Here is a 12,500-nt window from a genome sequence, read left to right on the forward strand (position 1 = left end):
TAATTTTTTAATTTTATTTTAATTTTTTTTTTTTATAAACCTTTATTTATAAACTGCAACATGTACAAACAGCTGAGAAACAATAATCAAAATACGTATGTTGCCAGTATGCTGTTTTTTTTCAATAAAATACTGGAAAGGATAGAAATGTAGTTTGTCTCTTTTATCCGATTATTAATCGATTAATCGAAGCAATAATCGACAGATTAATCGATTATCAAATTAGTTGTTAGTTGCAGCCCTAATTATAACCCTTGTTGCTTCTCTCAATTTTGGTGAACGTTAAAAGTCCCGGGACCCAAAAGGGTTTCAGTCATTAAAGTGCTAAAAATAAGTTACATTTATAGTTTTGTACTTTCAACGCTTAAATATAGTACAGGCCAAACGTTTGGACACACCTTCTCACTCACAACACAAGCGATGCTGTCAACTAGGGCTGCCACTAACGATTAATTTGATAATCGATTAATCTGTCGATTATTATTTCGATTAATCGATTAATAATCGGATAAAAGAGACAAACTACATTTCTATCCTTTCCAGTATTTTTTTTTTTTTTAAAACAGCATACTGGCACCATACTTATTTTGATTATTGTTTCTCAGCTGTTTGTAAATGTTGCAGTTTATAAATAAAGATTAATTTAAAAAATAAATAAATATTTTTTTTTTTTTTTTTTTAAAGCCTCTGCGCATGCGCATAGCATAGATCCAACGAATCGATGACTAAATTAATCTGCAACTATTTTTATAATCGATTTTAATCGATTAGTTGTTGCAGCCCTACTCTCAACCCCATTGATGAAGCAAGACATTCCACTAATCAACCCTGATAAGACACACCAGTGAAGTGAAAACCACTTCAGGTGACTCCCTCTGGAAGCTCATGGAGAGAATGCCAAGAGTGTGCAAAGCAGTAATCAGAGCAATGGGTGGCTATTTTGAAGAAACTAGAATATAAAACATGTTTTCAGTTATTACTAGAGATGTCCGATAATATCGGTCTGCCGATATTATCGGCCGATAAATGCGTTAAAATGTAATATCGGAAATTATCGGTATCGTTTTTTTTATTATCAGTATCGTTTTTTTGTTTTTTTGTTTTTTTTTTAATTAAATCCACATAAAAAACACAAGATACACTTACAATTAGTGCACCAACCCAAAAAACCTCCCTCCCCCATTTATACTCATTCACACTCATTCACACAAAAGGGTTGTTTCTTTGTTATTAATATTCTGGTTCCTACATTATATATCAATATATATCAATACAGTCTGCAAGGGATACAGTCCGTAAGCACACGTGATTGTGCGTGCTGCTGCTCCACTAATAGTACTAACCTTTAACAGTTTATTTTACTCATTTTCATTCATTACTAGTTTCTATGTAACTGTTTTTATATTGTTTTACTTTCTTTTTTATTCAAGAAAATGTTTTTAATTTATTCATCTTATTTTATTTGATTCATTTTTTTTAAAAGTACCTTATCCTCACCATACCTGGTTGTCCAAATTAGGCATAACAATGTGTTGATTCCACGACTGTATATATCGGTTGATATCGGTATCGGTTGATATCGGTATCGGTAATTAAAGAGTTGGACAATATCGGCATATCGGATATCGGCAAAAAGCCATTATCGGACATCCCTAGTTATTACACCTTTTATTGTTAAGTACATAACTCCACATGTGTTCATTCATAGTTTTGATGTGACAATCCAGTGATTATTACATGAGTTTCACTCTTACTTTGTTCAAGGATTATAATATAGATCAGGGGTCACCAACCTTTTTGAAAGCAAGAGCTACTTCTTGGGTACTGATTACTGCGAAGGGCTACCAGTTTGATACACACTTAAATAAATTGCCAGTAATAGTCAATTTGCTCAATTTACCTTTAACTCTATGTTATTATTAATAATTAATGATATTTACACTTAATTGAACGGTTTAAAAGAGGAGAAAACACGAAAAAAATGACAATTAAATTTTGAAACATAGTTTATCTTCAATTTCGACTCTTTAAAATTCAAAATTCAACCGAAAAAAAGAAGAGAAAAACTAGCTAATTCGAATCTTTTTGAAAAAATTAAAAAAAGAATTTATGGAACATCATTAGTAATTTTTCCTGATTAAGATTAATTTTAGAATTTTGATGACATGTTTTAAATAGGTTAAAATCCAATCTGCACTTTGTTAGAATATATAACAAATTGGACCAAGCTATATTTCTAACAAAGACAAATCATTATTTCTTCTAGATTTTCCAGAACAAAAATTTCAAAAGAAATTCAAAAGACTTTGAAATAAGATATAAATTTGATTCTACAGATTTTCTAGATTTGCCAGAATAATTTTTTTGAATTTTAATCATAATAAGTTTGAAGAAATATTTCACAAATATTCTTTGTCGAAAAAACAGAAGCTAAAATGAAGAATTGAATCAAAATGTATTTATTATTCTTTACAATAAAAAAATAAATTTACTTGAACATTGATTTAAATTGTCAGGAAAGAAGAGGAAGGAATTTAAAAGGTAAAAAGGTATATGTGTTTAAAAATCCTAAAATCATTTTTAAGGTTGTATTTTTCCTCTAAAATTGTCTTTCTGAAAGCTATAAGAAGCAAAGTAAAACAATTTATGAATGTATTTAAACAAGTGAAGACCAAGTCTTTAAAATATTTTCTTGGATTTTCAAATTCTATTTGAGTTTTGTCTCTCTTAGAATTAAAAATGTCGACCAAAGCGAGACCAGCTTGCTAGTAAATAAATACAATTAAAATAATAGAGGCAGCTCACTGGTAAGTGCTGCTATTTGAGCTATTTTTAGAACAGGCCAGCAGGCTACTCATCTGGGGCCGTACTTATCAAGCTTCTTAGAGTGCCATTTTACACTTAAGTCCTGAGAATTTGCGAAATTTAGTCCTACTCTCAAACTTAAGAATAAAAGCTTTTTATCAACGTTCTTAAGTCTAAGAATCACTCCTACTCTCCACGATATTTAAGAGACCTTCAGAGGTGTCTTAAGTGGTTAGGAGTTGCCAGCAGGGGATGGCACTGAGGCGAGAGAGACGTGCGCGAACGTTCAGGGAACGGAACAATGTTTTGTTTTTTTTTGATGACGAGCAGCTGATCAAACGGTATCGTTTAGACGGAGCGGATATTATTTTTGTCACAGATTTAATACTTTTCGATTCCTTGTTGATTTCTGCATGTGTCTGCAGTGGGCTAGTATATATAGAGCCACCCACACCAGTTTCAAATTAGTTGTCCAATTAATGAATTGGAAAGAAAATGTTATGACAGTAGCGTATGTGTGTGGCCGTGAGGTGAGTGACGTCAGTGAGTGTGTGGGCGATAGAAGAGAGGGAGCGGTAGCGTGAGTGCCGGCGGGGACTAGTTTGTTTTGTATTATTTTGTAGTTTATTGTCAAAATATAGACTCCCATTGTCCACTTAAATATTTCCAAGATATTTCTTTATTCTTAGACAACGGATTCCCTTCCGTGATTGGTCATTTCTATGGACACAGAAATGACGTCACCTAAAATTCCGTTTACGGCACATAGTAATGTCGTAATTCAGCTCTGAGTGTGACACTTAAGATTCAGTCCTACACTTCGCTGAAAGTGTGAGTAAGACGCTTGATAACTAACTTTTAAGTGCAGCTTTCAGCGAAGAATTTATTTACTCTTAAGTCAACTCTTAGCAGACTTCTTAGGAGTCATTCTAAGAAGCTTGACAAGTACGGCCCCTGGTCCTTACGGGCTACCTGGTGCCCGTGGGCACCGCGTTGGTGACCCCTGATCTAGATGTTGTATCATAGTGGCATTACCACGGGTAACAATAATTATTACACTGTAACAATAATTTGTATCAACAATGTAGTAATAATGAATATACCAACAATGGTGGTAGACAACATAGCAACAATGGTAATAGCTCGGTAACTGGGGGTGGGATTAAATAAATTATCTTCTTCCCACTCACTTTCAGGCAAAACTGGACAATCATGCACTATATTAATTTATATTATTATGTGTTGTCAACTTGTACTTCTTTATGTCATTGCCTGAAATAAATAAATAAATGGAAAAAATATCGGCAAAAAAAAAAGCCATTATCGGCCATCTCTACTCAAGACATGATGTTCTTTACAAGTGAATGTACACTTTTGACCAGGACTGTATGTGACTCACCCACAGGGATGAAATGTTACACCGGGACAAGCAAGGAGCTCACCTGCACAAACCAGAAGATATTGTCCGGCTTCCCCCCTGGAAATGGTGGCGAGCTGCCCTTGCTGTCATCTCCATCCCGGCCGGCTGGCTGCCGAACGCTCCGTTTGGGATGCCAAGCCGTGTCATAGCTGTCCAGCACCCAGGAGGCGATGCACGCCATGACCAGCCCGATGACAACCAGGGCACCGAACAGCCTCAGCATCCTCCTGTAGCGGCGAAGAGAGGCGGACTAGCTGCACACAATGAGGGCCAACTACTCGCTAAGAAGGGACGCGTCAACACACTCAAACTAACCGCTGACACATGACAGCGGACGCTAAAACTACGTGACTATAAGATCGGGGCTCCGAACCGTGTGTGTGGCAGCCATCCTCCCCGCAAGAGACGCATCGAGGCACCGCGTTCACTCGCCAGCTCCGACTCACTGGCGGAAGTAGCTTCCTTAGCGGCTAGCTTAGCTTAGCTTAGCTTAGCTTCCCGCGTCGGACTGGCTGGGAGGAGGCGCGTCATCGTCACGTGACCAGAAATGGGCGTCACATGAGCAGAGAGAGGCGGACATAGTACGATGTCTCACTCGTGTGCTTTCTTCACTGCCCTATAAAGCCAGTAAAAGTGCACCAATTAGCGTTGATATTTTTGACGGCACGATTCGCTTACATCAGGGGTGTCCAAACTTTTTCCACTGAGGGCCGCACACTGAAAAATCAAAGCAAGCGGGGGCCATTTTGATATTTTTTTTATTTTAAAAACCAATACAATATATGTATAAAAAATATACATTAAGGCAGGGATCACCAACCTTTTTGAAAGCAAGAGCTACTTCTTGGGTAGTGATTAATGCGAAGGGCTACCAGTTTGATACACACTTAAATAAATTGCCAGAATTAGCCAATTTGCTCAATTTACCTTTAACTCTATGTTATTATTAATAATTAATGATATTTACACTTAATTGAACGGTTTAAAACAGGAAAAAACACAAAACAAATGACAATTAAATTTTGCAACATAGTTTATCTTCAATTTCGACTCTTTAAAATTCAAAATTCTACCGAAAAAAAAAGAAGAGAAAAACTAGCTATTTCAAGTCTTTTTGAAAAAATTTAAAAAATTATTTATGGAACATCATTAGTAATTTTTCCTGATGAAGATTAATTTTAGAATTTTGATGACATATTTTAAATAGGTTAAAATCCAATCTGCACTTTGTTAGAATATATAACAAATTGGACCAAGCTATATTTTTAACAAAGACAAATCATTATTTCTTCTAGATTTTCCAGAACAAAAATTTTAAAAGAAATTCAAAAGACTTTGAAATAAGATTTAAATTTGATTCTACAGATTTTCTAAATTTGCCAGAATAATTTTTTTGAATTTTAATCATAATAAGTTTGAAGAAATATTTCACAAATATTCTTTGTCGAAAAAACAGAAGCTAAAATGAAGAATTAAATTAAAATGTATTTGTTATTCTTTACAATAAAAAAAAACAAAATTACTTGAACATTGATTTAAATTGTCAGGAAAGAAGAGGAAGGAATTTAAAAGGTAAAAAGGTATATGTGTTTAAAAATCCTAAAAACATTTTTAAGGTTGTATTTTTTCTCTAAAATTTTATTTCTGAAAGTTATAAGAAGCAAAGTAAAAAAATGAATGAATTTATTTAAACAAGTGAAGACCAAGTCTTTAAAATATTTTCTTGGATTTTCAAATTCTATTTGAGTTTTGTCTCTCTTAGAATTAAAAATGTCGGGCAAAGCGAGACCAGCTTGCTAGTAAATAAATAAAATTAAAAAAATCGAGGCAGCTCACTGGTAAGTGCTGCTATTTGAGCTATTTTTAGAACAGGCCAGCGGGCTACTCATCTGGTCCTTACGGGCTGCCTGGTGCCCGCGGGCACCGCGTTGGTGACCCCTGCATTAAGGCCTCCACTCAGGCTTGATCCCAGGGACCCCTAAGGGATTTGGTCCAAAAAAATATTTAAAATGTGTCATTATTCAGTATTATTATCTCTAGATCAACATTAGGTCTATCTGTCAATATAACGTTTTTAAAGATTTAAGTCGTATGCTGTTTTTGTCCAAAAAAACCCTGTTTTTTTATGGAAAAAACACAAAATATGCAATATTTTCACCCAATAACATTTTTAAGATTATATAGTAATTGGAGTAGGGATGTCCGATAATGGCTTTTTGCCGATATCCGATATGCCGATAGTGTCCAACTCTTTAATTACCGATACCGATATCAACCGATATATACAGTCGTGGAATTAACACATTATTATGCCTAATTTGGACAACCAGGTATGGTGAGGATAAGGTACTTTTTAAAAAAAATGAATCAAATAAGATAAATAAATTAAAAACATTTTCTTGAATAAAAAAGAAAGTAAAACAATATAAAAACAGTTACATAGAAACTAGTCATTAATGAAAATTTGTAAAATTAACTGTTAAAGGTTAGTATTATTAGTGGAGCAGCAGCACGCACAATCATGTGTGCTTACGGACTGTATCCCTTGCAGACTGTATTGATATATATTGATATATAATGTAGGAAGCAGAATATTAATAACAGAAAGAAACAACCCTTTTGTGTGAATGAGTGTAAATGGGGAGGGAGGTTTTTTGGGTTGGTGCACTAATTGTAAGTGTATCTTGTGTTTTTTATGTGGATTTAATAAAAATAAAAATAAAAAACACGATACTGATAATAAAAAAAAACGATACCGATAATTTCCGATATTACATTTTAACGCATTTATCGGCCGATAATATCGGCAGACCGATATTATCGGACATCTCTAAATTGGAGCCTTAAAAAGGTCAATAACACCATTGATTTTAATTCATTATTATTTTTTTGAGCAATGACACTTAAAAACAAATCACACCAAAATTATTGGGGAACCAAAAGGGTCCTATTCATTAAAGTGTTAAAAAATAAATTATAATTTTTTTTTTACTGTTTACTTTTAACACAATAATCTCCAGATCAACTTCAGATCCATCCGTCAATTATACGTCGTATTGTTGTTTATGTTTTTTGTTTGTTCGTTTTAGGCCCTTCTTTAAAAAATAAAAATAAAAATAAAAAAAGCTAAATTTTTTATATGGCAAACACAAAATATGCAACATTTTCCCCAAAAAATATCTCAAAGTGGAATATTTAATGTGACGTAATTGGAGCCTTGGATAGGTCAATAATTCATAATAACATTGATTTTGATTCATTATTATTTTTTAAAGAAAGAAACAGCCTGCATGGCAGCTTTGTGTTATTAGAGTAAACATTGCAACATTTTCTTGTTACATTTCACCTGTTTGCTCTTTCATACCACTTTTTATGTTTTTAATTTTTTTAATCGTATTTTGAAATGGGCCGTGGGGCCATTAAAAAATGACCTGCGGGCCGCAAATGGCCCCCGGGCCGCACTTTGGACATCCCTGGCTTACATCATGGGTGTCCAAAGTGCGGCCCGGGGGCCATTTGCGCGCCCCGCAGCTAATTGTTCAGCGGCCCGCCACACATTCTGGAAATACTATTGTAAAAATAAAAAAGAACATTAAAAAAAAGTGGAATGAGGTGAAATCTAACGAGAAAAAGTTGCAATGTTGACACAAAAGCTGCCATGCAGGCATTTTCTTTTCTTTTGTCTTTCTTTATTTTTCTGTTTTTGCCATTGCTCAAAAAAAAAAAAAAAATAATGACAAAAAATCCATGTTATAATGAATTATTTTCAGGGCTCCAATTACTTCAAATATTTCACTTTAAAATGTTTTATGTGGTAAATATTGCATATATTGTGTAGTAGCCATTATAAAAACATCAAAGTTTTCTTTGACAAAAGCGCATAAAACAAACAAAATAATAGTTCCAGCATAAAATGGACAGATGTATCTGAAGTTGATGTCGTAACTCAAGTGTTGAAAGTAAAAGAAAAACCTAATAAAAAGGTATCACTTTATGAGTGGGGCACCTTTTGGATCCCAAATATATTTAGTGATTTTTTATTGATCTTTTTACTGTGATTACTCAAAAATATGAAATAATTAAAATAAATGGTGTCCTGCATTATTGATCTTTTAGGGCTCTAATTACTAAATACTGCATATTTCAGTTTTACTAATAAAAAAAAACTAAGTTGTTTTTGACAGAAAAGCCATAAAACATTTTTTTAAATTTGTATTACTTTATATCAACTTGAAGTTAACATAGAGATTTACTGTAAGCGTTAAATAATTAAAAAAAACATAATAATCTGACTTATTTTTAACATTTTAATGACTGAGACCCTTTATGGTCCCCGGGACCCCTAAAGGTAAAATAAATAAAAAATCCATATATTTTGTTATGGTTTGAAAATGAAAAATATCAAAATGGCCCCCACATGCTTTCATTTTTCCGTGTGCGGCCCTCATTGGAAAAAGTTTGGACACCCCTGGCTTACATCATGGGTGTCAAACTCTGGCCCGCGGGCCAAATCTGGCCCGCCGTGTAATTTCATTTGGCCCTTGGGACGGGGGCGTGGTTAAGAGGGGAGGAGTATATTTACAGCTAGAATTCACCAGGTCAAGTATTTCATATATATATATATATATATATATATATATACATACATATATATATATATATATATATATATATATATATATATATATATATATATATATATATATATATATATATATATATATATATATATATATATATATATATGTCTTAATTAGATTATCCAAAAAAATAGTGCTCGATACCGTGGTAGAGCGCAATATGTATGTGTGGGAAAAATCACAAGACTATTTCATCTCCGAAGGCCTGTTTCATGAGGGGTTTCCCTCAATCATCAGGAGATTTCATCAGGACATCTCCGGATGATTGAGGGAAACCCCTCATGAAACAGGCCTGTAAAGATGAAATAGTCTTGTGATTTTTCCCACACATACATATATATATATATATATATATATATATATATATATATATATATATATATATATATATATATATATATATACATCCTGAACATATGCAAACAAAACTGTGTTTAGATTGTTTTTATTCATATTTATTTTTATATTGTTTTTATATTGGTTCTATATTTATTTATTTTTTGTTTTTATTCAGTCATTGGTGGAGCTAAGGATAATATTTGATTATTGTTTTTAATACTGTTTTTAATATTGTTGTGCAGCACTTTGGAAACATTGTTGTTTAAATGTGCTATATAAATAAATGGGATTGGATTGGATTAGATAGTTGATACTTCAAACTTGCATGAATAAATCTTAAGGAATATAACATAAGTTGGCTTCTGAGAGCTTCAAAATGTAATAATGAATAGAATGCTAAAGTTGTTGATAAACAAGCAATTATTTTAATAATTAAATGTGGTCATTTTAAATGAATTATTACGATCATTTAAAATTAATTATTTCAAATATGTTTATTTTAATGTATAATTCTATGGCTGGATGTAATAAGGAGTCAGAAAAAATACAAATAAAAATACAATTAATTTTGATGTTTTTAGCAAAATATGGTAAAAATGTATTTAGTTTTTTTTTTTTTAAATTAATAAATATATTTATTTTTAGGTAAAATAAACATAATACAATTTATCTCTAGTCTGGATGATTTAGTTCTTGTCACCCTGTTGTCCTTCCGTCTCTTCCCCAAGGATGGCTCCATGAGCTGGGCAAACGCCTGGAGATGCCCTACGTCAGGGGTCACCAACGCGGTGCCCGCGGGCACCAGGTAGCCCGTAAGGACCAGATGAGTAGCCCGCTGGCCTGTTCTAAAAATAGCTCAAATAGCAGCACTTACCAGTGAGCTGCCTCTATTTTTTAAATTGTATTTATTTACTAGCAAGCTGGTCTCGCTTTGCCCGACATTTTTAATTCTAAGAGAGACAAAACTCAAATAGAATTTGAAAATCCAAGAAATTATTTTAAAGACTTGGTCTTCACTTGTTTAAATAAATTCATACATTTTTTTACTTTGCTTCTTATAACTTTCCGAAAGACAATTTTAGAGAAAAAATACAACCTTAAAAATGATTTTAGGATTTTTAAACACATATACCTTTTTACCTTTTAAATTCCTTCCTCTTCTTTCCTGACAATTTAAATCAATGTTCAAGTAAATTTATTTTTTTATTGTAAAGAATAATAAATACATTTTAATTTAATTCTTCATTTTAGCTTCTATTTTTTCGACGAAGAATATTTGTGAAATATTTCTTCAAACTTATTATGATTAAAATTCAAAAAAAATATTCTGGCAAATCTAGAAAATCTGTAGAATCAAATTTAAATCTTATTTCAAAGTCTTTTGAATTTCTTTTAAAATTTTTGTTCTGGAAAATCTAGAAGAAATAATGATTTGTCTTTGTTAGAAATATAGCTTGGTCCAATTTGTTATATATTCTAACAAAGTGTAGATTGGATTTTAACCTATTCAAAACATGCCATCAAAATTCTAAAATTAATCTTAATCAGGAAAAATTACTAATGATGTTCCATATATTATTTTTTTTATTTTTTCAAAAAGATTCGAATTAGCTAGTTTTTCTCTTCTTTTTTTCGGTTGAATTTTGAATTTTAAAGAGTCGAAATTGAAGATAAACTATGTTTCAAAATTTAATTGTCATTTTTTTCGTGTTTTCTCCTCTTTTAAACCGTTCAATTAAGTGTAAATATAATTAATTATTAATAATAACATAGAGTTAAAGGTAAATTGAGCAAATTGGCTATTTCTGGCAATTTATTTAAGTGTGTATCAAACTGGTAGCCCTTCGCATTAATCACTACCCAAGAAGTAGCTCTTGCTTTCAAAAAGGTTGGTGACCCCTGCCCTACGTCAACAACACGGTCGGAGGCCCGTCGGTGCGCAGCTCGTACATCGCCGCCCTCTACTTCACCCTCAGCAGCCTGACCAGTGTCGGCTTTGGCAACGTGTGCGCCAACAAATCTCCTCCATCTGCATCATGCTCATCGGCGGTATGCCGTACGCCTCGTATGGAATAACGTGATTGGGCAGGCACGCTGTTTATATCGTGGGAAAGCCGAGTGGGCGTGGCCTCCAGCTTCGGCTGCAAATCGGGAGATTTTCGGGACAATATTTGTCCCGGGAGGTTTTCGGGGGAAGCGCTGAATTTCGGGACTCTCCCGGAAAATTCGGGAGGGTTGGCAAGTATGCACTGAGGGTGGCCGTATAAACAACTTTAACACTGTTACAAATATGCGCCACACTGTGAACCCACACCAAACAAGAATGACAAACACATTTCGGGAGAACATCTGCACCGTAACACAACATAAACACAACAGGACAAATACCCAGAACCCCTTGCAGCACTAACTCTTCCGGGACGCTACAATATACAACCCCCCCCCCCCCCCCCCACTACTACCAAATGTTGATATTTACCTCAGAAGGCTGCAAATAGAAAAGAGGCATTCAATTTTTTATTTAAAGTAGATTTTGCACTATTAAGTTATATAAGCGCTGCTTGTTCCATATTCAGTGTTAAAGCAAATCAGTGTAGCAAACTGAGCAATAATTAAAGGCCTACTGAAAGCCACTACTACCGACCACGCAGTCTGATAGTTTATATATCAATGATGAAATCTTAACACTGCAACACATGCCAATACGGCCGGGTTAACTTATAAAGTGACATTTTAAATCTCCCGGGAAATATCCGGCTGAAACGTCGCGGTATGATGACGTATGCGCGTGACGTAGTCAGTTTAACGGAAGTTATGGTACCCCGTAGAATTCTATACAAAAAGCTTTGTTTTCATTTCATAATTCCACAGTATTCTGGACATCTTTCGCAATTTGTTTAATGAACAATGAAAGCTGCAAAGAAGACAGTTGTAGGTGGGATCGGTGTATTAGCAGCGGACTACAGCAACACAACCAGGAGGACTTTGTTGGAGAGCAGACGCGCTAGCCGCCGACCTCACCTTGACTTCCTACGTCTCCGGGCCGCCAAACGCATCGGGTGAAGTCCTTCCTCCTTCCGTCGATCGCTGGAACGCAGGTGAGCACGGGTGTTGATGAGCAGATGAAGGCTGGCTGGCGTAGGTGGAGAGCTAATGTTTTTAGCATAGCTCTGTAAGGTCCGGTTGCTAAGTTAGCTTCAATGGCGTCGTTAGCAACAGCATTGTTAACCTTCGCCAGCCTGGAAAGCATTAACCGTGTATTTACATGTCCACGGTTTAATAGTATTGTTGATTTT

General features: G+C 34.1%; 1 protein-coding gene across 1 annotated transcript in view; it reads right to left on the minus strand.

The window, feature by feature from the left end:
* The window catches only part of LOC133646012 (transmembrane protein 62-like), a 49,333-nt gene extending 44,426 nt beyond the window's left edge, over positions 1-4,907 (minus strand). Inside the window, exons 1-2 of the mRNA XM_062040951.1 lie at positions 4,599-4,907; positions 4,248-4,452 (exon numbers count right to left, since the gene is read on the minus strand). Coding sequence (XP_061896935.1) covers positions 4,248-4,452; positions 4,599-4,636 — 243 coding nt within the window. The 5' untranslated portion in view covers positions 4,637-4,907. The remainder of the gene's footprint in view (positions 1-4,247; positions 4,453-4,598) is intronic.
* Between the last annotated feature and the right edge of the window lie 7,593 nt (positions 4,908-12,500).

Source organism: Entelurus aequoreus, linkage group LG03 (assembly GCF_033978785.1).
Source record: "Entelurus aequoreus isolate RoL-2023_Sb linkage group LG03, RoL_Eaeq_v1.1, whole genome shotgun sequence".
NCBI lineage: Eukaryota > Metazoa > Chordata > Actinopteri > Syngnathiformes > Syngnathidae > Entelurus > Entelurus aequoreus.